This window comes from Onychomys torridus, chromosome 12, assembly GCF_903995425.1.
Source record: "Onychomys torridus chromosome 12, mOncTor1.1, whole genome shotgun sequence".
In the NCBI taxonomy this organism is placed as follows: Eukaryota; Metazoa; Chordata; class Mammalia; order Rodentia; family Cricetidae; genus Onychomys; species Onychomys torridus.
This window is the reverse complement of record NC_050454.1, coordinates 14442893-14463000: the sequence shown is the minus strand read 5'-3', so window position 1 is coordinate 14463000 and position 20108 is coordinate 14442893. Positions and strand designations below refer to the sequence as shown.

General features: G+C 45.7%; 1 protein-coding gene across 13 annotated transcripts in view; it reads left to right on the top strand.

Moving 5' to 3' along the window:
- The window catches only part of Kalrn (kalirin RhoGEF kinase), a 599822-nt gene that overhangs the window by 573019 nt on the left and 6695 nt on the right, over positions 1–20108 (top strand). For all 13 annotated transcript variants that reach the window (XM_036203323.1, XM_036203328.1, XM_036203326.1 and 10 more), the window contains 8 exons: positions 6308–6335; positions 6910–7081; positions 9631–9752; positions 10416–10547; positions 12077–12241; positions 13915–13993; positions 16649–16849; positions 19522–19660. In XM_036203323.1, the coding sequence (XP_036059216.1) occupies positions 6308–6335; positions 6910–7081; positions 9631–9752; positions 10416–10547; positions 12077–12241; positions 13915–13993; positions 16649–16849; positions 19522–19660 (1038 nt within the window). The remainder of the gene's footprint in view (positions 1–6307; positions 6336–6909; positions 7082–9630; positions 9753–10415; positions 10548–12076; positions 12242–13914; positions 13994–16648; positions 16850–19521; positions 19661–20108) is intronic.

The window sequence follows — 20108 nt, the reverse complement described above, 5'->3', positions numbered from 1 at the left end:
CCTCTCTATACAAGCATTCACGTACTGTCAAAGTTCACCTACAAGCTCAGTGAGCATTCCTCAATGATTCACAAAGCAAATCTCAGGGGGAAAAAAAAAGAGCCAAGAAATCAATCCCAAATAGACAGACCAAGTTCTCCAGAAAAAAGATTTGGAGGGAACTGGAGAGGCAGGTACTGGAGTTCGAACCTATGTCAGGCAGTTTACAACTTCCTGTAACTCCAGCTCCAGGGGATTTTAATACCTCTGACCTTCTTGGGCACCTACATCCATACATCACACACACACACATACACACTTGAAATAATAATAAAAATAAAAATAATAATGATAATAGTAAATAAATCTTTTAAAAATTATTTGAGCTGGCTGGCAGTGGCACATACCTTTAATCCCAGCACTCGGGAGGCAGAGCCAGGCAGATCTCTGAGCTCTCTGAGTTCGAGGCCAGCCTGGTCTACAGAGCAAGATCCAGGTCAGGCACCAAAACTACACAAAGAAACCCTGTCTCAAAAATAAAAATGATTTGAGGGGCTGGAGAGATGGCTTGGTGGTTAAGAACACTGGCTGCTCTTCTAGAGGGCCTGAGTTCAATTCCCAGCACCCACTTGGCAGTTCACAACCTTCTGTGTGATCTGATGCCTTCTGGTCTGCAGATGTATGTGCAAACAAAACATCGATACACATAACATAAATAAATCTTTAAAAAAAATGATTTGAGGTGGGTGGTGGTGGTGCACGCCTTTAATCCCAGGAGGCAAACAGGTAGGTAATCTCTGAGTCAAGGCCAGCCTGGTCTACAGAGCTAGTTCCAGACAGCCAGGACTACACAGAGAAACCCTGTCTCAAAAAAAAAAAAAAAAAAAAAAAACCAGAAAAAGAAGGAAATTGGAAAACTGACGTAGTCAGATTGAAATAAGGATAACTATTAACTAAATCCCTTCCTTCCCTGCACTCAGATTTACTTGCAGCAAACATAAAACCGATAGGCTTGGAGGGGTGGAGCGGAGGATTTTGTTTCACTCGGGGTAGCTCTAGATGGTTCGGAGCATGCAGTTTGAGTCTCTTTCAGCCGTCTTTGTCCATTAGCCTCCTTCGTATGCCGTTTGCATGTACTTTGTGATTGGGTGGTGAGGGGTTAGAACAAAATGAGGCCAGGTCATTTGCAGTTGACGGATGGTTTTCCAGACAGAGTCGTTCCCTCTTTCTTGGAGTCAGACTCTTGGGCATTAACTGGCAAGCAAAACTGGGCTCCAGCTCTCTTCAGACTCAGTTTGTTATTCAATCATGGTTGGTTTTACCTGTAACATTTCCCCTGGCCCTCACTGCTGTCCCATTTTGAAGAAAAACATCAGAAGAAACTGAGCCGCTTTGACGATTCAAGCTTATGACCTCAGGAAACCCTGTTACCTACTGCCCTCTACTGTTCAAATGAAACCAGAACCCCAGCACTCCATCTCTGCCTCTACCCCTCACCCCGACTTTACCCAGCATTCTCTCTCTCTCCTGCATCTCTCAGAGTGAGACTATGCATTTTGTATGAACAACATCATTTCTATTTCACATTTTAGTTCTCCGGGGCTTCCCATCCATCACTTTATGCTGACTTCCCACCTTTGTAAGGAAAAGAAGCGAACATTCAATTTTAAGAGACATCTGAGACTTAGGATAAGAACCTCAGATCCCTGCACGTATCAACAATGGTCACTAGACAAGACAGCCAAGAGACCCAAATTCCAGTCCAGTAACTGAGTGACCTCAGTGAATCTGATTCAAAGAAACTTTGACCCATTCTACAAAAGAGGCTGTGTTTCACATCATGACTGATAACAGTGAAGGGACATAAAACACAGAAGGGTTGCCATCTGCAACCTGGTGGCTGGTGAGCATATGCAATACAGATAAGATGCTCTGACACACGGCAGCTTGTGACCAGAGGCCCCAAGGTACCAGCCTCTGAAAGAGCATAGAGGAAGGAAGACCACCGATTGGGCTGAATCACGGACTTGGACTGGCCAATGGGATTCCCAACAGTTACAGCTAGCAAAAGCATTGGTGTGGACCTTATCCTGCTTCTTAGTCACTGCTAGAAGTTTATAGAGGACTGGAACGAAATGGGACAGAAGTAGCTGAGCGGGTGTGCCGTTGGCATCAATTACAAAGTGCAGTGCTTTCCCCAAGCACCGCCCACTGCACTCCACACTGTGATGGACAGAGCGCTGAGCTAATCAAAGCCGGCCATAGTCAGCCCTCTGTCACTGTAGGATCTTACACTTCACTTCCCTATCTGAGTTAGGAGATAGGGATCACTCATGCTGCCTCTGTATTCCTCCAGGGCTTTGGGGGATCCCAGGGAGGTGCTGGTGAGAAGTTTCTACCACTTAGATAAAGCTGCCCAGGTAAGGGCTGGTTTTACTAAATAAGAACCTACAGTTAAGCTTCTCCCCAGCATTCCCACTAAATCTACACCCTAATTAGGAATATTCATTTCTTAAACAGAGTGTGTATTCACTAGCATCCATGACACAGTTAGGTTCCCATGATAAGAAAGAGGAGTAAGACACACACACTCTATACAGCCAGCTGGGATGTGTTCTTATAGAAGTATTGCCTCGGTACAGGCTTTTGAAACCTCACTTCAACTTTTCTTACTAGGACGTGAGAAGGTAGCTCCGCAGTGGTGTGCTTGCCTAGCATGCAAAAGTCCTGGGTTCCGTACCTCGCGCCTCAAATATATGTGAAATATACCTTCCTGTGTTCTGGTGTCCCCTCTAAGAGACTGCTGGCAGGGACTTCATAGCCTTCTCTCTGGGGAATCTGGGCCACCAAAGAGTCTGTTGGGCAGCATCCTCAGGGGGCTTTCTCCCAGAGTCCTGACTGAGTCAGGGGAATGGGAGGGAGCAGAGTTCAGAGCTCCATTGTCTGTTGAGGGCTGGTCCTTACCTTACATAAACTTAGAATACAAACCCCATCTTCCCCACTGTACTGACGCCTGTGGATGGCAGTGTGTCATACCACCTTGTTCCTCCTGGTACCACCACCTAACCAAGGGTCGGTTCCATAAATATTTACCGACATCAAACAACCTTTCCATGTTGGCATTACAATCCTCAATTTACAGACAACTGAGTCCCACATTGTTTAAGAATAATAGCCAAGCTCGGTGGTGGTGGTGGTGGTAGTGGCACATGCCTTTAATACCAGCACTTGGAAGGCAGAGACAAACAGATCTCTGTGAGTTCGAGGCCTGCCTGTTCTACATATCAAGTTCCAGGATAGCCAGAGCTACATAGTGATATCCTGGAGGGAAAGGAGAGAGAGAGAGAGAGAGAGAGAGAGAGAGAGAGAGAAGAGAAAAACACTATATGCTGTTATTATAAATACAGAAAGTAGGGCCTATATCTTCGTATTTCTGTGTCCACAGAACCACACACAAATCAGCCAGTCTTTCTTAAGTGGAAAGAAAAGCCTCCTGTAAGCCCAGCTCTGAGTAATCACCATCAATATCTGGAAATATTCTTAGCCTCTTCTCTGTCTGCCAGACTGCCTCAGACAGGGTTCGCCTACCTCACCTAAGCCAGGCTGATTAATGAACAACCTCTTTTGTGCCCCCTGTTGGTGCCATGATGCTGCTGTTGTAGTTCATTGATTGCCCTGAGTAAAGTTTTGCATCCTTCTCACCAGATCATCCATCACTGGTCCTTCAACAAGGCTGCCTGGTAATTTGCCTGAATGAGGCTTTAAAAAAGGGGGTGGGTGGTGGTGGCGCACGCCTTTAATCCTAGCACTTGGAAGGCAGAGCCAGGCGGATCTCTGAGAGTTCAAGGCCAGCCTGGTCTACAAAGCGAGATCCAGGAAAGGCACCAAAACTCCACAGAGAAATCCTGTCTCGAAAAACCAAAAAAAAAAAAAAAAAAAGGACGGGGTTTTGGGGGAGCTGTCCCTCCTAACTTCCGGGAGCTTCTGCAGTGGACACTAATACAGAGACCCGCGGCTGTTAAGAGTTCTGAACAGGAGTAACTGTGGAGTGCTCAACCCTAAATGAGAACTCTGTACCACAGCCCCTCCCCCACGAGGGAACACTGCAGAAGAGAAACAGAAAGATGACCAGGGCCATTGAGGGAAATGGCTATAAAAAGTGTCTTCTGGGCACGTGGAGCCATTGCCTTCAGGATTTCACAGCAGCAGTGGCTGTGACCAAGCCAGTCAAAATGGCCAACATAGACGGGAGGAAGGCTCGAACCCCACCCCTAACTGAGCAGCTTTGGCCACTGAGGGCTGCTGAAGTAGGGAAGAGTCGGTGTTCCCCAGGAAATGGCCCCCTGGTGGTCTGCCTGCGCTCCAGGACGGCCCTGCACAGACCCATGCACATGGACACCACTGATTGGACTCAGTGGTCTGTGAAAAGAGGAGATGAAGTTGGGAGTGAGGTATGGCAGGGAGTTCTGGAAGGAGTTGAAGAGAGAGTGGGGTGATATGATCAAAATACAATGTATATATGTACACAGTTCTCAAAGAATGAATACAGTGTGTGTGTGTGTGTGTGTGTGTGTGTGTGTGTGTGTGTGTGTGCTTTAAATGCCAGCCAGACATAATGCCTGTAACCTCAGCTATTCAGAAAGCTGAGGCAGAAGAAGCTCTAGTCCAAAGCCTGCCCTCAACATTTTGGTAAGGCCTTATATCAAAATTTTAAGTAAATCAATTTACAAAGTTGTAGGGCGTCACACTTGCCTAACATGTACAAAGCCGTGGGTACAATCCCCAGTACACCCATCCCTGCTCTAAACACCTGCTGCACACTACTTCACACCAATCCACACAGAAGCTTTTGATTGATCTCTGTTTTTAAGTGACCTCAGGCAAGGAGTGGGGACCACTGAATTAAAAGAGCTCAGGGTGCCTCTCGAAGTGGCTGGCCATTTTCAGACTAATAGAGGGGACTGCATAAGCCAGAGTCCCCATCCACACAGTTCCAGAATTAGCATTGCCAGGGTGCCTACAGCTCATGTCATGAAAAACCTGTGTGCAAACGGGCAGTTAGTGTGCAAAGGGGAACCCCCAGGAGGAAATAGCATCTTTCCAGAGGGCTCCTGCACATCCCTTTACATGGGAACGCACAGATACTGGGAACCCCATCCACCCACAAGCTTTTTTTTCTGGAAGGCAAGTGTGTCTTCCACCCCAGGTGGAAGGAAAGAATTTTGCATGACAGAGTAGCGGAGGTCAACCTTAAACACAGACTGCTCAGCCCAAGCAAGGCAGTTAGGATGTCACATCTTTGTCTGAATAGAAATCGAGAACTCCTCATTCAACAAGCACCATGCTAGCTAGCCCTTGGCATACAAACTGTACTTATCTTTGTGATAGCAAGTCACACTAGGTGTTATTTCTTTTCCATTTGATAGTGAAGGAAATTAATACTATCAGTACTAAGTAGCGAGCATGCGGCCACACAGGACGAAACAGGTGGCAACTTGCCCTCGTTTTTACCAAGCCTGAGCTTTTCACAAGCCGGATTCTTATGATCTGAGCTTGCCTATGGCTAGGGAGAGGGGATACAAAGCGGCGAGTGGGAGCAGATCACAGTGAGCAGCCGCTTGAGAATGGATAACTTTCCAGGAAGGCTAGGGTGGCCTCCTTTAGACGATCCAGGTGTTCTGGGGGGCAGGCAGGGCACATCACATGGACTGCCACTTTCTCCTCAGACCAGCCATGGTACCCGAGAAATCATCTGATGGGCTTGAATCTTCCTTTGTTCCCTTGAGTAGCATGAACGTCAGGTGTCTGTCCATCCCCTGTGGGGGCCAGGGCCACAGAGGTGGGACTGGGACCAGATAGACAGTTGGGTTGTACTGCTTTTTCTTCAACCAGAAAGCTCTGCTTACTGCCAAATCGGGATGGAAGAGGACGTCTGGGAGGAAACCACTGGGGAGGTTCACTTCAGTGCCCCCTCTGGCTCGCTCTCCTCTCTTTGTTTCTGACAGAAATTTGTGGGGGAAATCCTTGCCATGGTACCAGTTGAGGACATGTTGAATGGGAGGGGTGTGGAAGAAAGGGCAACCGGAAGGAAGGGAGAACAGTGGCCACAGCCTGCCCGGTGGCCACCTTAGACAGGAAGTAATCCTATGTCCTTTGGTGTTGAAGAGGGTGCTTATGACTGTGGTCATCCACAACAGCCCAGGGACGGGGTGGGCTCCTGGTGGCATCGCCCCAACCGGTCCTTGATTTTGACTCGGGAAAGTCTATAATTTTCTCTTAGCTAGAAAGACTCAAGCAATTTTTCTGTTCTTTTGTGTGTGTTTTTCAGATCTTAAATCCAAATTTCATCCAAGAAGGTGAGTTTTTAAAGGGGATAGAAATGAGAATGGGGCTTGGCTACATAAATTATATCTAGCTTTAAGGTAGGGACTTAGAGTGATGGCGATATGCTTCCGTATTTATAGACAAGGAGAGGTAATTAAGATAAACTGCTAAGTGAAAGAGCGCAGCATGTAATATGTGAAGGGGGTTTCTGCTTTGACTAAATAAAGAAAAAAATGTTTGTATAAAGCCCAAAGACTGTATAGCAAAATGTTCTCAAATACCACCTCTGCATTATGCCATCATGGAGCTTTTTCCTCTTCTGCTCTGTTTCTAACTTTGCTGTAAAAATAGAGGGGCACAAAGGTAGCTGTGGTGGTGCACGCCTTCCATCCAGCACTGGGAGGCAGAGGCAGGCAGATCTCTCTGCGTTTGCGGTCAGCCTGCTCTACAGAGTGAGTTTCTCATAAAGAGAAGTGCACATTGATTAAACAATGGTAGGCTGAGGGTCATTGGAATCATGGTGTCCATCTCTGGGGGTGAGAGTACTACATCTAAAATGGCTATTGTAAGTGTGAGTAATGTGAATGTGTATCCATTCAATTGCAGTGGCCCCAGAATTCCTTGTGCCCTTGGTAGATGTGACCTGCTTGCTTGGTGACACGGTGATACTACAGTGCAAAGTCTGTGGGCGGCCGAAGCCCACCATCACCTGGAAGGGTCCAGACCAGAACATCCTGGACACGGACAACAGTACAACCACATACACCATCTCCTCCTGGTAAGTGGATTACCCAGTGTCTGAGCCCAGAGCACCTGGAAGCTGGATTCTGGGTGACATTCTCTCTGGATTACTGGTCACCCCCAAAGTGTTGTCCTAGTGTTTATCCAGATCACACACTTGGCCTTGAATAGGAGAGAGACTGAGTTAAAAACATGGGTGGCTCAGCCTCTCATATCAGAACATCCTGTGTTCAAGTCTTAGGCACAGCCTCGGCTGTCCATTCTGCAGCTGGCCCCTTAGCCTGAGCCTCTGGTCGGTGCCAGCATGCATTTTGTGTGCTGCCCAGCACCAGATGGGCACACCTGAGGCTAACAGGAACCATCTAGAAACACTCTGTGCTGGACCTACAGTAAACAAATAAAGCATTGTCCTTTAAATCACAGGCCAAGCCTGAACCATAGATATAAAATGCTTCTGTGGCCCTTGCCTTATAGCCACCCTATTAGATAAACAGTCTGTCAAGGACCCCCAGGGAGGTCTGTCAGAAGTACTGAAAGCTAACTAACACCCTGGAATCCTTCATGCCCATCAGGATGCTTAGAGATAGTGATGTGATTCATTCCTTACCTAAGAACTATTTTACTAGAAGAGGGGGGGCACATTCCAAAATGCTTCCACACTAAAACTCTGTTTGATTGACAGCCTCCTAGCCATTCTAACTTGTCCCCACCCCCAGAGGAACTCTGAGCATCACTGTGCATTGCTGCTTACAGTGGACAAGTAATACTAAACCTTAATGGCTCATCTGTTACTTGGAGAAATGCCTAGAATCTAGAACATTTCATTGATTGCCTTAAATTATTTGTGTGTGTGTGAGAGAGACAGAGACAGAGAGACAGAGACAGAGAGAGAGACAGAGACAGAAAGAGAGTGTTAGAGAAGGGGGTGGTGCCGCCTTTGGTAGTTCCAGAAGATATGCCAGGTCAGGTCATAAAACTTCGTGGACCTGAGCAGCTGCTCAGGTGTGCGAGCCATTGTTTGACCATGAAGACCTCAGAACATGCCATACCCCCAGGGATGCTGAGCTAATTTACCTTTCTACTGCTGTGAAGAGACATCATGATCAAGGAAACTTACACAACAAAGCATTCAGTTTGGAGCTCATAAAAGCTTCATTTGGAAGCTCTACTATCTTCCAGAGGGTACTAGAATCCGTAACCATCATGGCAGGGAACATGGCAGCAGGCAGACAGGCATGGCTCTGAGGCAGTGGCTGAGAGCTTACATCTGATCCACAAGCAGGAGGCAGAGAGATGGAGACTGGGCCTGGTGTGGGCCTTTGAAACCTCAAAGCTTGCCCCCAAGGACACACCTCCTCCAACAAGGCCATGCCTCCTAATCCTTTCCAAGCAGTTCCACCAACTAGAGATCAAACATTCAAATATATGAGCCTATTGGAGCCATCCTCATTCGAAACACCACAGAGGGAGTGGACTGACTTCCCTGTAATTTAACTCCTTCAGAACAGTTCCTTCCGTGAGTTGTTTCTGAACCCCATTCTGGGGCAAGTGAGAAAGTTACCATTTAGGTGAGGAATTTACCCTTTCTTGGATCACTTTGTGAGTGAGTGTGTGTGTGTGTGTGTGTGTGTGTGTGTGTACATGTGTGTATAGGTGGGTTTGCTCACCTAGACATATGCACTTGGAGACCAGCTGTCCACTTCAAATGTCTTCATCTCTTGCTTTTTACCTGGAGTTTACTGTTTCAGCTGGACTGGCTGGCCAGCCATCTCTGGATCTGCCTGCTCTCCAACCCACCCGGTTCTGGGGTCACAGGCACATGCTGCACCCAACCTGTCACTAACTCAGATTCTCATGCTTGTACAACAAGCACATTATCCACAGAGTCATCTCCCCAGACACCCACTTAATGATTTTAAGGATCCCCATGTATAAGATTTGAAATACATAAACATTTTCATTATTCAGTCTGTTTTATCATTTGTTACTGACTTATAAGATTGAAGCTATTTCAGCACAGGCTACTTGTGTAATGTACTCATGATGACATTGTAAACCAGTAGGTTATAGGATTTTATTTATTTCTGATTCATCTATCATTCCGTCCCTATTCTATCCCTTATTTACACAAATTTGGGCAATGAGAATATGCAGAAAATATTTTCCCCACATAGTAAATTAAGGATAGAGAGCTTGCTGGGCAGTGGTGGCGCACGCCTTTAATCCCAGCACTCAGGAGGCAGAGGCAGGTGGATCTCTCTGTGAGTTCAAGGCCAGCCTGGTCTACAGAGTGAGTTCCAGGAAAGGCGCAAAGCTACGAAGAGAAACCCTGTCTCGGGGGAAAAAAAAATAGCTTAATTGAATAGCACAATGAGGTACTCACGCACCACCTGTCACCCTCCTCAAATGAAATGAACAGAACCTAAATTCATAAATGGCTGGGATCGTGGATACAAAGTGTAGAGGTAGGTGAGCTGGGGGCGTGTACTCTCACCTCTGCGCACCATGAACCAAGAGGGTGGCATTTTACCTGTCCCTCAACTCTCTCCTCACTGGAGTCTGAAGGAGATCCATTTAATGTCCTAGTGATTCTGGAGATATCACCCTCAAGATCTGCAACCTGATGCCCCAAGACAGCGGGATTTATACCTGCATAGCAACGAACGACCACGGCGCCGCATCCACGTCGGCGACAGTTAAGGTGCAAGGTATGCTGTGTCCGTTAGTGTTCTCTTGTGCTCTCTCTCTCTCTCTCTCTCTCTCTCTCTCTCTCTCTCTCTAAAAGCAGTTCTTAACTATAGCAAAACACAACAATAAAACTTAGCATCTTAACCACTTTTAAGTGGAGAGCTCAGTGGCATTGAGGACACACCCCTGGTTTGTGGCCACCACCGCCACCCATCCACATAACTCCTTCATCATCTGTTCCTAGTGACCAGTGACTCCAAATTCCTCCTCCCCACTTCCCTGCCTGCCCCCATTCTGCCTCCAAGAATTTACGTTGGTCATTTTAAATGAGAATGACCAGGGCACCCTAAGACTCAGGGAAGAAAGATCCCTCGTCAAATTCTAAAGCAGAACCCAGGCCAATGGGAAGAGAATCACGCCTAAGAGCTCCTACCCAATCCTCCAGCGTGGTTCCTGACCAGCTTTTCCCGTGTGTGGCATTTAATTAAAGGAGGTTGTCAGGCAGCAGGACCCATCTCAGGTCCCATCTCTAGGCCTCTCTTGGGCCTGGAGAAAGGTGCGCTACTTGGACAAGGTTATGCGCCAGATTTAAGGCAGGTTTGGCATGCTTCCAGTGCTCCGTGCTGCTACGTGTGCATCTCGAGTTCTGAGAAGCAGCCCCGCCCTGCTGTCTGTCTCCACAGGTGTTCCCGCAGCCCCCAACCGCCCCATCGCCCAGGAGAGGAGCTGCACCTCTGTCCTCCTCCGCTGGCTGCCCCCCGCCAGCACCGGGAACTGCACTATTTCGGGGTACACGGTGGAGTATCGCGAGGAAGGTGTGTTGTGCTGTTTGCTTCTCCTCAGGAGGTTTTCGGGGTCGTGAACCTGAGACTTCTATATAGCCTCTGTTCTCTGCAGTCAGCCTGGCTGGGGCACCCTGCTTACCCTGCTCAATCACACGGGAGAGGGGGCAACAGAGCCCATATTACAGACAGGAAGCTAAAGCCTAAAGAGTAAAGAAACGCAAGGCGGTAGTTAGTGAGGCCACTAGCCCCTGCTCTGGCTAGTCTGTGTTTTTTCTCCCAGAACAGAAACCATGGTAGGGTGGTCAGAGCTCTATCCCTCGACCACCAGATAAAATCTATAGCATGTATACATACATGTATCTTTAATTGTGAGGAAAGAAATAAAGAAGGAAGGAAGGGAGGGAGGGAGGGAGGAAGGGAAGGAAAGGAAGGAAGGAAGAAAGGAAGAAGGAAGGAAGGAAGGAAGAAAGGAAGGAAGAAAGAAAGAAAGAAAGAAAGAAAGAAAGAAAGAAAGAAAGAAAGAAAGAAAGAAAGAAAGAAAAAAGAAAGTTAGTTAGTTTAAGCCAGGTGTGATGGCACACACCTTGGGTCTTAACTAGCACTTTGAAGGTATTGGCAAGTGATTCTCCATGAGTTCAAAGCCACACCTGGTCTACAGAGTGACTGACCTAGGTCAGCTAGGGCTACATAGCGAGACCCTGTCTCAGCAATAATAAAATCATCATAATTAATAATAATAATAATACGTTTAAAAAGGCACATCCAGGCAGTTGTGCTTGTCAGAACACAGCTCTGAACCACATCCGGAATGACCCCATCGAAGGGGAGGCGCCTGCTTGGCCACCCCCTGCTCTCCGATACTATTACTATTCATTCTTCTCCTTGTTAAGCCGGAGCTGTGCAGTTAGAAGACTCTTTATTTCTGCCTGTTTCCTAAGCTGTCTGCAGCAGGGTGTGGAGGCCCAGCCCAGGTGTCACTGCTAAGCCAGGGGACCTGCTTCACTCGTGCCCATGTTCTCTCGGAATCTAAGCCTCGTAGGCAAACGGCTTAGTATTTCTGAGGCCCTACTTCTTCTTCCGTCAAGTAAGATCAGTGCTCCCTTCTCCGTTGGGTTCCTGTGAACTGTAGCTAGCCAGAGTGAAAGGGGAGAATTGAGCCGTGCCCTGGAGTATTTTCACATGCACATTTGCTCCCCTACATGTTCAGTTTTGTTTCAGTTTCCAGGGACCTGTTTTCTCTCCTTCGGTTACTGACTTGTATTTTCTTCTAGCCCGATCACGCTGCCGCATATTCCCATGTAGAGCAGGAGCTAGGTCTTCAACGTGCACGTTTGAGAAGGGATAGAGTTCATAAGCCAGCTTCTTGCACAGCCTTCATTTAATGTTACTTAGGAAACTGGGCCTAAACCCCCCACACTGGACCTCAGACTTTCAGAGCCTGACAATGACCACACTGTCCTCTGAACCGATTCTGTCCATTTTCCCATCTTTGTGTGCTGAAGGCCTTGGAAACAATGTCTCTTAGACTCTCTCCTTTTCCTTGGAACTGCCCCTCCTAGGTTCCCAGGTCTGGCAGCAGTCCGTCGCTTCGACCTTGGACACTTACCTGGTCATTGAAGACCTTAGTCCTGGATGCCCTTATCAGTTCCGGGTCAGTGCCAGCAACCCTTGGGGGATCAGCCTTCCTAGTGAAGCCTCAGAGTTTGTACGCCTTCCAGAGTACGGTGAGTCCCAGCAAGCCCGGGACAGCTAGCTAGCAAAAGCATGCTAGTCAAAAAAATCATCGGCATCTCTGACCCCCATGGGAGGTGACTTGGGCTGCATGGCATCTTCCATCAGGCCACCTTTGAGAAACCAGATGAACTGTCTCCAGGAGGTATATCGGAGCCAATATTAGCTCTACCACCATTGCCGGCTCTGGGCATTTTGGGGTTCCTCAGGGGAACTCGAGGGACAGGCAGGAGAGACCTGTGTCCCAGGATGCTTTCTGGCTCTGGCCCTTCTCTGAGCCCTCTTATGGAATTCACAGTCTGTTTTCCCCTGGGTGCCTCTGGCAGGCCTCTGTTGAGCACAACAGCTTAAAACGGAGAGAGAAGAGCAACCCGGATGAAGGACTTCACTACCAGATGAAACGCTGATATTTGCCCCACCCTTCCAGAATTTAGTTTCCAACGTGGATCTATTTTATCTCCATAACATAGAAATTGTTTAAGACATCCATGTAACTAACTAGAAATGGATATTTTACCAGTGTGGTTCTTATTTTGCCCACCTTGCTCTCTGACCCACCAACTCTGCCCATCTTGATCCTGTAGACATTTTAAAAGAGGAAATTTGCTGGTCTGAAGAAATATCCCATTGGCGATACTTTAGGCAGTGCACAGAAGTGGCATGTGTCTGCTGAGGACGAGGAAAGGGTGGGAGTGTCACCATACTTAAAAAGCATCAGACCTGTGTCTCTGTGGGATAAAGGAAGTCTAGAGTCCCCACAGGGCTTTGGCCAAAAGTGCGCTGCAGCAGTCTCAGGTCAACCCAGACAGTTGCCTGCCAGTGACCTTGACTTGTTCTCACAGGCATGTGACTCTCTGGAAAACCTTGGCCCTGGATCCATACATCCTCAGAATTCATTGTGAGCATGTCACCAGCTCGGGTTCTGGGAGAGCTGAGGTGACTGACCAGTGTGGAGTCTAAAACACTGAGTTGCTAATATGGTTCCCTTCTCTCCAAGCCACCAACTCAATGTGGCTTGGGATGGCCACCATTTTCGTTCTGTTACTTCTAAGATCGGATCCCCAGTCTAATACAAATTCCTATGGGTGTGTGTGTGTGTGTGTGTGTGTGTGTGTGTGTGTGTGTGTGTGTGAAGAGAATTAACACATGATACAAGGTCAAGCTGAATCTCCAAATCACCCACAAGAACCAATTGTGGATGAAGTCAATCGTCCCATATACAGGGTAAACTTGCCCAAGGCTGAGGACAGTGGTGCCAGGCAGAGAAATCTCTAGAATGCTTTGCTCACAAGTGTTTCCATTTTACTTCCTTGACCTTCAGCTTGTTCACTCTCTCTGCATCCTCCGTGATCCTCATTTTCACCGGCTTTTCTCCTGTTTTCTCTAATGTTCTGTGAAGCTACATTTCTGATCATGTCCCATGTTCTCCCTTTGTTTGAGGAGCTGACAGAGAGAGTCTGTCTGACCCTGCCATATCAGTTCCCCTCAGACATTTTAAAAAATAACATTCCAGAGAATCACAGCCCTTTCCCACTGGGAGGTCTCCATATTTAGTCATAAGAATGGGTTCTTTCCCTTGGCTTATTATGCTGGATTGTCTTTGTGACGCTTGGTTTTCTTTTCATGTGACATCCACAATGTCTTGTGGATTCTCCCTCTCCCACAGATGCAGCTGCTGATGGTGCCACCATTTCTTGGAAGGAGAATTTTGATTCTGCTTATACCGAACTGAACGAGATTGGCAGGTAAGGAAGCCAGCCATCTCTCAACAGAAGAATGATCAACTTGGTTTTGTTGGTCTTTCTTCCTTCCTTCCTTCTTTCCTTCCTTCCTTCCTTCCTTCCTTCCTTCCTTCCTTCCTTTCTTTCTTTCTTTCTTTTCTTCTTTCTTTCTTTCTCTTATGGATTTTTGAGACAGTGTTTCTTTGTGTAGCCCTGGCTGTCCTGAAACTAGCTCTTTAGACCAGGCTGGCCTTGAACTCATAGAGATCCACCTGCCTCTACCTCTCGATTGCTGGGATTAAAGGCATGTACCACCACTGTCCCAGATGGTGTTTCTTTCTGTCTTGTATAGATGCATTCTCTCTCTCTCTCTCTCTCTCTCTCTCTCTCTCTCTCTCTCTCTCTCTCTTTGGAGCTGAGGACTGAACCCAGGGCCTTGTGCTTGCTGGGCAAGTGCTCTACCACTGAGCTAAACCCCCAACCCAATGCATTCTCTTTGTAGATGGAAAATAGCTAGTGTGTTCCTGAGACTTTTCTATTATTCTTTTTCTTTACCTGAGTTGGAAGCTGGCCTCATTCACACTTAGCCTTTTATTTTCTAATATAAGATTTTAAGACTCAATTTTTTTCCTAAAAGTGTAATTTTAGCTACATGTCCCAAGTTTAATATATGATATTTTCTCTTTTATTTGTTTTATTTATTTATTACATATACAGTGTTCTGTCTATATGCCAAAAGAAGGCACCAGATCTCATTATAGATGGTTGTAAGCCACCATGTGGTTGCTGGAAATTGAATTCAGGACCTTTGGAAAAGCAGCCAGTGCTCTTAACCTCTGAGCCCATCTCTCCAGCCCCAATATATGATATTTTCATTATCATTGTTTCTAGGTATTTTTTTCAACTATGGTTTAGTTTTTGAGCCAATTATAATGGGTTACAAATTACATAAAATGCTTTAATATGTATGAGATTTTAATTTATATTTTGTTACTCATTTCTAATTTCATTGCACTGTGGTCAAAGAACTTGCTCAGACTTGTTCTGTGGGTAAAACATACCAAAATTTTGTTAAAAAGTCTTATGTATTCAGGCTTAATGCCTAAGACATGGATTCAATTCCTAGCACCCACATGGCAGCTCACAACCATTTGTAACTCTAGTCCCAAGGGTTCTAACACTCTCTCCTAGCCTCTGGGAGCATGGCACACACATGATGCACAGACATACATGTAAGCAAAATATCCATACACATAGAATAAAAATAAGGGAGAATTTTAAAAGTTTCATGTATTCATTTTACTTTCTTTTTTAAATTAATTTTATTTATGTGTATGACTATTTTGCCTGGATGTATATCTGAGCACCACATGCATGCCTGGCCCCTGCAGAGACCAGAAGAGGGTGTTGTGTCTCCTGGAATTGGAGATAGGATGGTTATGAGCCACCACATGGGTGCTGGGAACTGAATATAGGTCCTCTGTAAGAACAACGGTGCTCTTAACCACTGAGCAATCTCTCCAGCTCCGTCATTGTGTATAGCAGTATATTCTGCTTAGAAAAGAAAATAAACCCATTTGTAATGCTCAAAATAACATAAAAAATCTTGACTAAAAAAATTATACTAGTTTATCTTTGGCATCTCAAAGAACCCTAGGATGCTAAGGAAGGAGAGTTGGCTTTTTAAACAAAATATTATTATAATTAAAAGTATAAAAAGAAGGGTTATTTTTTATTTTGTTATATTTAGGATGTATGTGTATGTATTATGTGAGATGTGTGCACACATGCCACAGCCCATGTGTGGATAGCCCATGTGTGGAGGTCAGAGAACAATTTGTGGGGTCAGTGCTCTCCTGATTTCCTGTGAGTTCTAGGCACCTAGCTCAGACTGTTAGTCTTATCTCTTCAGACAGCAGGTGCTTTTATCAACTGAGCCAAACCACTGGTCCCAGAAGAAAAGAGCTCTCTTTTCGTTTCAAATGTATTTGTTTTTATTTCATGAGTATGGCTAAGTGCCTGCATGTATGTCCCTGCATCTCACGTGTGCCTGGTGACTGAAGAGTCCAGAAGAGAGTGTCAGATACCTTGGAACTGGATGCTGGAAATCCAGCCCAGGTCCTAACCTACCCCTCCAGGCCCAGAAAGATTTCTAATACTGCTTGGCAGCTCTTCTCTGAATGCTTAGGACCAGAAACGTTTTGCACTAAGCATTTTGAGGAATGTGTACATGTACACAGTGAGATGTCTTTAGGATGGGACCCAAGTCCAAAAAACTTTGTCTGATTTCATGCACAGCTTTGCCTGAAGGTAATTTTATGTGCTATGTCTAGTGAACCTGCATTTTGACTGTCACTCATCATGTGAAGTCAGGTATGGAACTTTCCACGGTGTTCTCATGTCTGCACTCAAAAGGTGTGTCAGACTTTAGGGCATTTTGGATTTTGGATTTTTGGATTAGGGACACTCACCTGTAAGATGTTACTGTCTTGGTGATTCCAGTGAGCACGTTCACATGCATGTGTGTGTGCGTACACACACACACACACACACACACACACACACACACACACACACGTATGCTTGAGCATGCACACATACCCTATAACATATATTCTGGTAAATGACGCCCTGCTGACTGGTGAATCTTGGAAAACTTTTTCTCCTTTTGTCTCTCAGAGGCCGTTTCTCTATTGTAAAGAAATGCATTCACAAAGCTACCCGCAAAGATGTTGCTGTGAAATTTGTGAGCAAAAAAATGAAGAAGAAGGAGCAGGCTGCCCATGAGGCTGCCCTGCTTCAGCACCTGCAGCACCCCCAGTATATCACTCTCCATGACACCTACGAGTCCCCCACGTCCTACATCCTGATTTTGGAACTGTGAGTACAGGGGTCATATCTCTAGTGTGGTCCGCATCTGCCTGGGTTATCCATTGCCTGCAGTTAATGGAAAAGAGTCACATTTTTGCACCATATTTTATGGTTTACAAGATGCTACATGAGCCATATACTCTTTCACCTTCTGTTTTATATAAATGTGGGTCCCATTCTACAGACTAGAAAATCAAGAATAGAGAAGGTCTTTAAAGTTAGCTCTACAAAAGTATGGATGGAGAAATGGGCCTTGAACCCACATTTTCTCACTCCACTTTTCCATATTTTTCTAAGTTATATTTCGTTTTTTTATATTTGTGGGGTACAGTGTTTCATTGCATGTATACACTGTGTGATCATCAAATCAGGATATTAACATATCCATCACCTTAAACATCCTTCATTTCTTTGTGATAAAAAAAAAAAACTTCTCTAGCTATTTGAAATGTATTAACAGTTCATATTGTTACTATAGTTACCATACTATAGACTAGATCACCAGAACTCATTTCTCTCCCCTCGCTGTAATCAGTACTCATTTCTCACTTGCATTTTGTTTTCTTCCTATTGTGTCCTCTCAGGCTTGGCTGACATTTAAAAGGGGTTACTAGTAGAAGGCTGATGGACAGGAGTGGAGTTGGAATGAGAGGGGTCTGCCCCCCAATCAATAGCCACAGCACTACCCTACTCTTTCAGGGTAGAATTCCAAGATGTTCCAGGAATGACAGATTATCTAGATAATAAATGTAGAAAGACAAGGCTCTTATCCTTTGAGGCCGAAAGTCCAACAGTTAAGAACAAGAAATAGCTGGGCAGTGGTGGCACATGCCTTTGATCCCAGCACTGGGGAGGCAGAGACAGGTGGATCTCTGTGAGTTTGAGGTGATTCTGGTCTATAAAGTGAGTTCCAGGACAGCCAGAGCTACACAGAGAAACCCTATCTCAACAAACAAACAAACAAAAAGACGAAGAGATAAATAATACTTTGAATATGGCATGGGAAATGCTAGGAATCATACATTAGACAGAGCTGTGAGAACACACAACAGTGCTCTGTTGGATGTGACTGTCACGGAAGATGTGTGAGAAGCCAGGCCTGAGTGGAATCTTGCTCTGCTGTAGGTCTCTTGTAGTGGTCTGTAGAGACTGCTGGTGGAACCCTTCTCTTCCAGGCAATTGAGATTTTGAGTCCCTGGTCTAGGAAGGATGCAGACTAGGGAATAGCCCAAGATGGGTGGGGTGGCTGAAGCTTTGTGGGTTTGGAGCAGCGTTGCTGTAAATCCCCTCCTTACTTGCTCCAAGGGTCTCTGGGAATTGCACGTAATGAACCCAGTGCCACTCCTCTCTGTTACGTCTTCTTTTAACTCATGCCTAGGAGGTCAGAGGGAGGTAGGGGAGCTTTCCAGGGTCTCCATCTTTTTCTCCTGTCAAGGAAGTAGAAGAGTCTCATAGCAAGGCACAAACTAGAGGAGAAAATGAGGACTAGTTATGAATGTAGGCTTCAGCTGAGTTATCCGTACCCTGGATCACACGCCTTGACATGGACATTTCCTGAGATGTATCTCACATGACTCACTGTACCTTAAAGAGTTTGATCGCTTCTTGTTACAAAGGGGTATGGGGAGCCTAGAAGTAGCTACTGTTTATTCAGCACTGTCTTAGTTATTTCTCTATTGCTGTAATAAGACACCATGACCAAGGCAATTTATTGGGGGGCTTAAAGTTTCAGGGGGTTAGAGCCCATGACCATCATGGTGGGGAGCATGGTGGCAGATAGGCAGGCATGGCGCTGGAGCAGTGGCTGAGATCTTTACATCCTGCTCAACAAAGCACAAGGTGGGAAACTAACTAGGAATGGCAAAGACTGTTGAAAACTTCAAAGCCCACAAATAATGATACACCTCCTCTAACAAGGCCACACCTCCTAATCCTTCTCAAACAATTACACCAACTGGGGACCAAGTATTTGAACATATGAGCCTAAGGAGGCCATTCTCACTCAGTTACCACAAGCGCTTTCTTACCCTGTGGAGTATGTCTTGATTCCTCATTGCCTTGCCTGGCTTTTGCACAAGGCTGACAAAGAAGTAGATCTTGTCTTGTTGTTGCTGTTGTCACTGTCCTGTGGCTATTCCCACTTTAAAAGATGGTGTGCTTCAGGGAAGTCCAAACAAAGAGAGTTTCAACGATGACCTGCAGCCACCACCATCTGGTAAGTGGCAGAACCAGAAACCAAATCTGCATATGGCTGGCTCCACTTACCACATTCCCAGTCAGTCTTTAAAACTTGTCAAGCTGTCAAGAAAGGCAAAGGAGCTAAGAAGAGATCAAATATGCCAAGGGGAAACATATCCTACTTCACATTTCTCCCATCTAAAAAAAAAAAAAAAAAAAAAATTCCTCCTCAACCTAACCTTAAAGCCAGGCTAGATCTGAAAGTCAACAAAACAGTATTCTGTAAGCAAGGTTCTAAGGATTTCTGGTGGAGCTTACACATTTGTAACTTGATTTATTCTTGTCCTGAGTGTGACACTCACTTCGGGCTCTGAAATATGTGTGTGTTGCAATACCAATCTCCATTAACAAGAGACATCTTAGAGCATTTTAAAGCTTTCTACATGGGTCACTTCTCTGTTTCTTCCCAAGCATTCTATTTTCCCTCACCTCCTTGCTTTCAGGATGGATGATGGCCGACTCTTGGACTACCTTATGAATCATGATGAGCTGATGGAAGAAAAAGTAGCTTTCTATATCCGAGACATCATGGAAGCTCTGCAGTACCTTCATAACTGCAGGGTTGCACATTTGGACATAAAGGTAATGCAAAATCAACACCTGCTAGAGCAAAATAGCAGAGTCTAACTTAGCAGCCATTGCTGTGGAGAATGTACATTTGTATTTCTTTTCTTTTCTTTTTTGTTTGTTTGTTGTTGTTTTTTTCAAGACAGGGTTTCTCTGTATAGCCCTGGCTGTCCTGAAACTCACTCTGTAGACCTTGAAGTCATAGATCCACCTGCCTCTGCCTCCCAAGTTCTGGGATTAAAGGCATGTGCCATCACCACTGCCCAGAAAAAAATTTGTTTTGTAATGAAATGCCTCTTTCTTAAAAGGCTATTTATTTTCTTGATTCATTACAAAAACAAAGCCTGGATAAGAAAGCCTACTATTCTGGAATAGGTGTGTGACTTAGAGGCAGAGCACTTGCTTAGTATGATTAAGGCCCTGGATTGGATCCTTAACATTAGGGTGGGGAAGCATTGGCTGG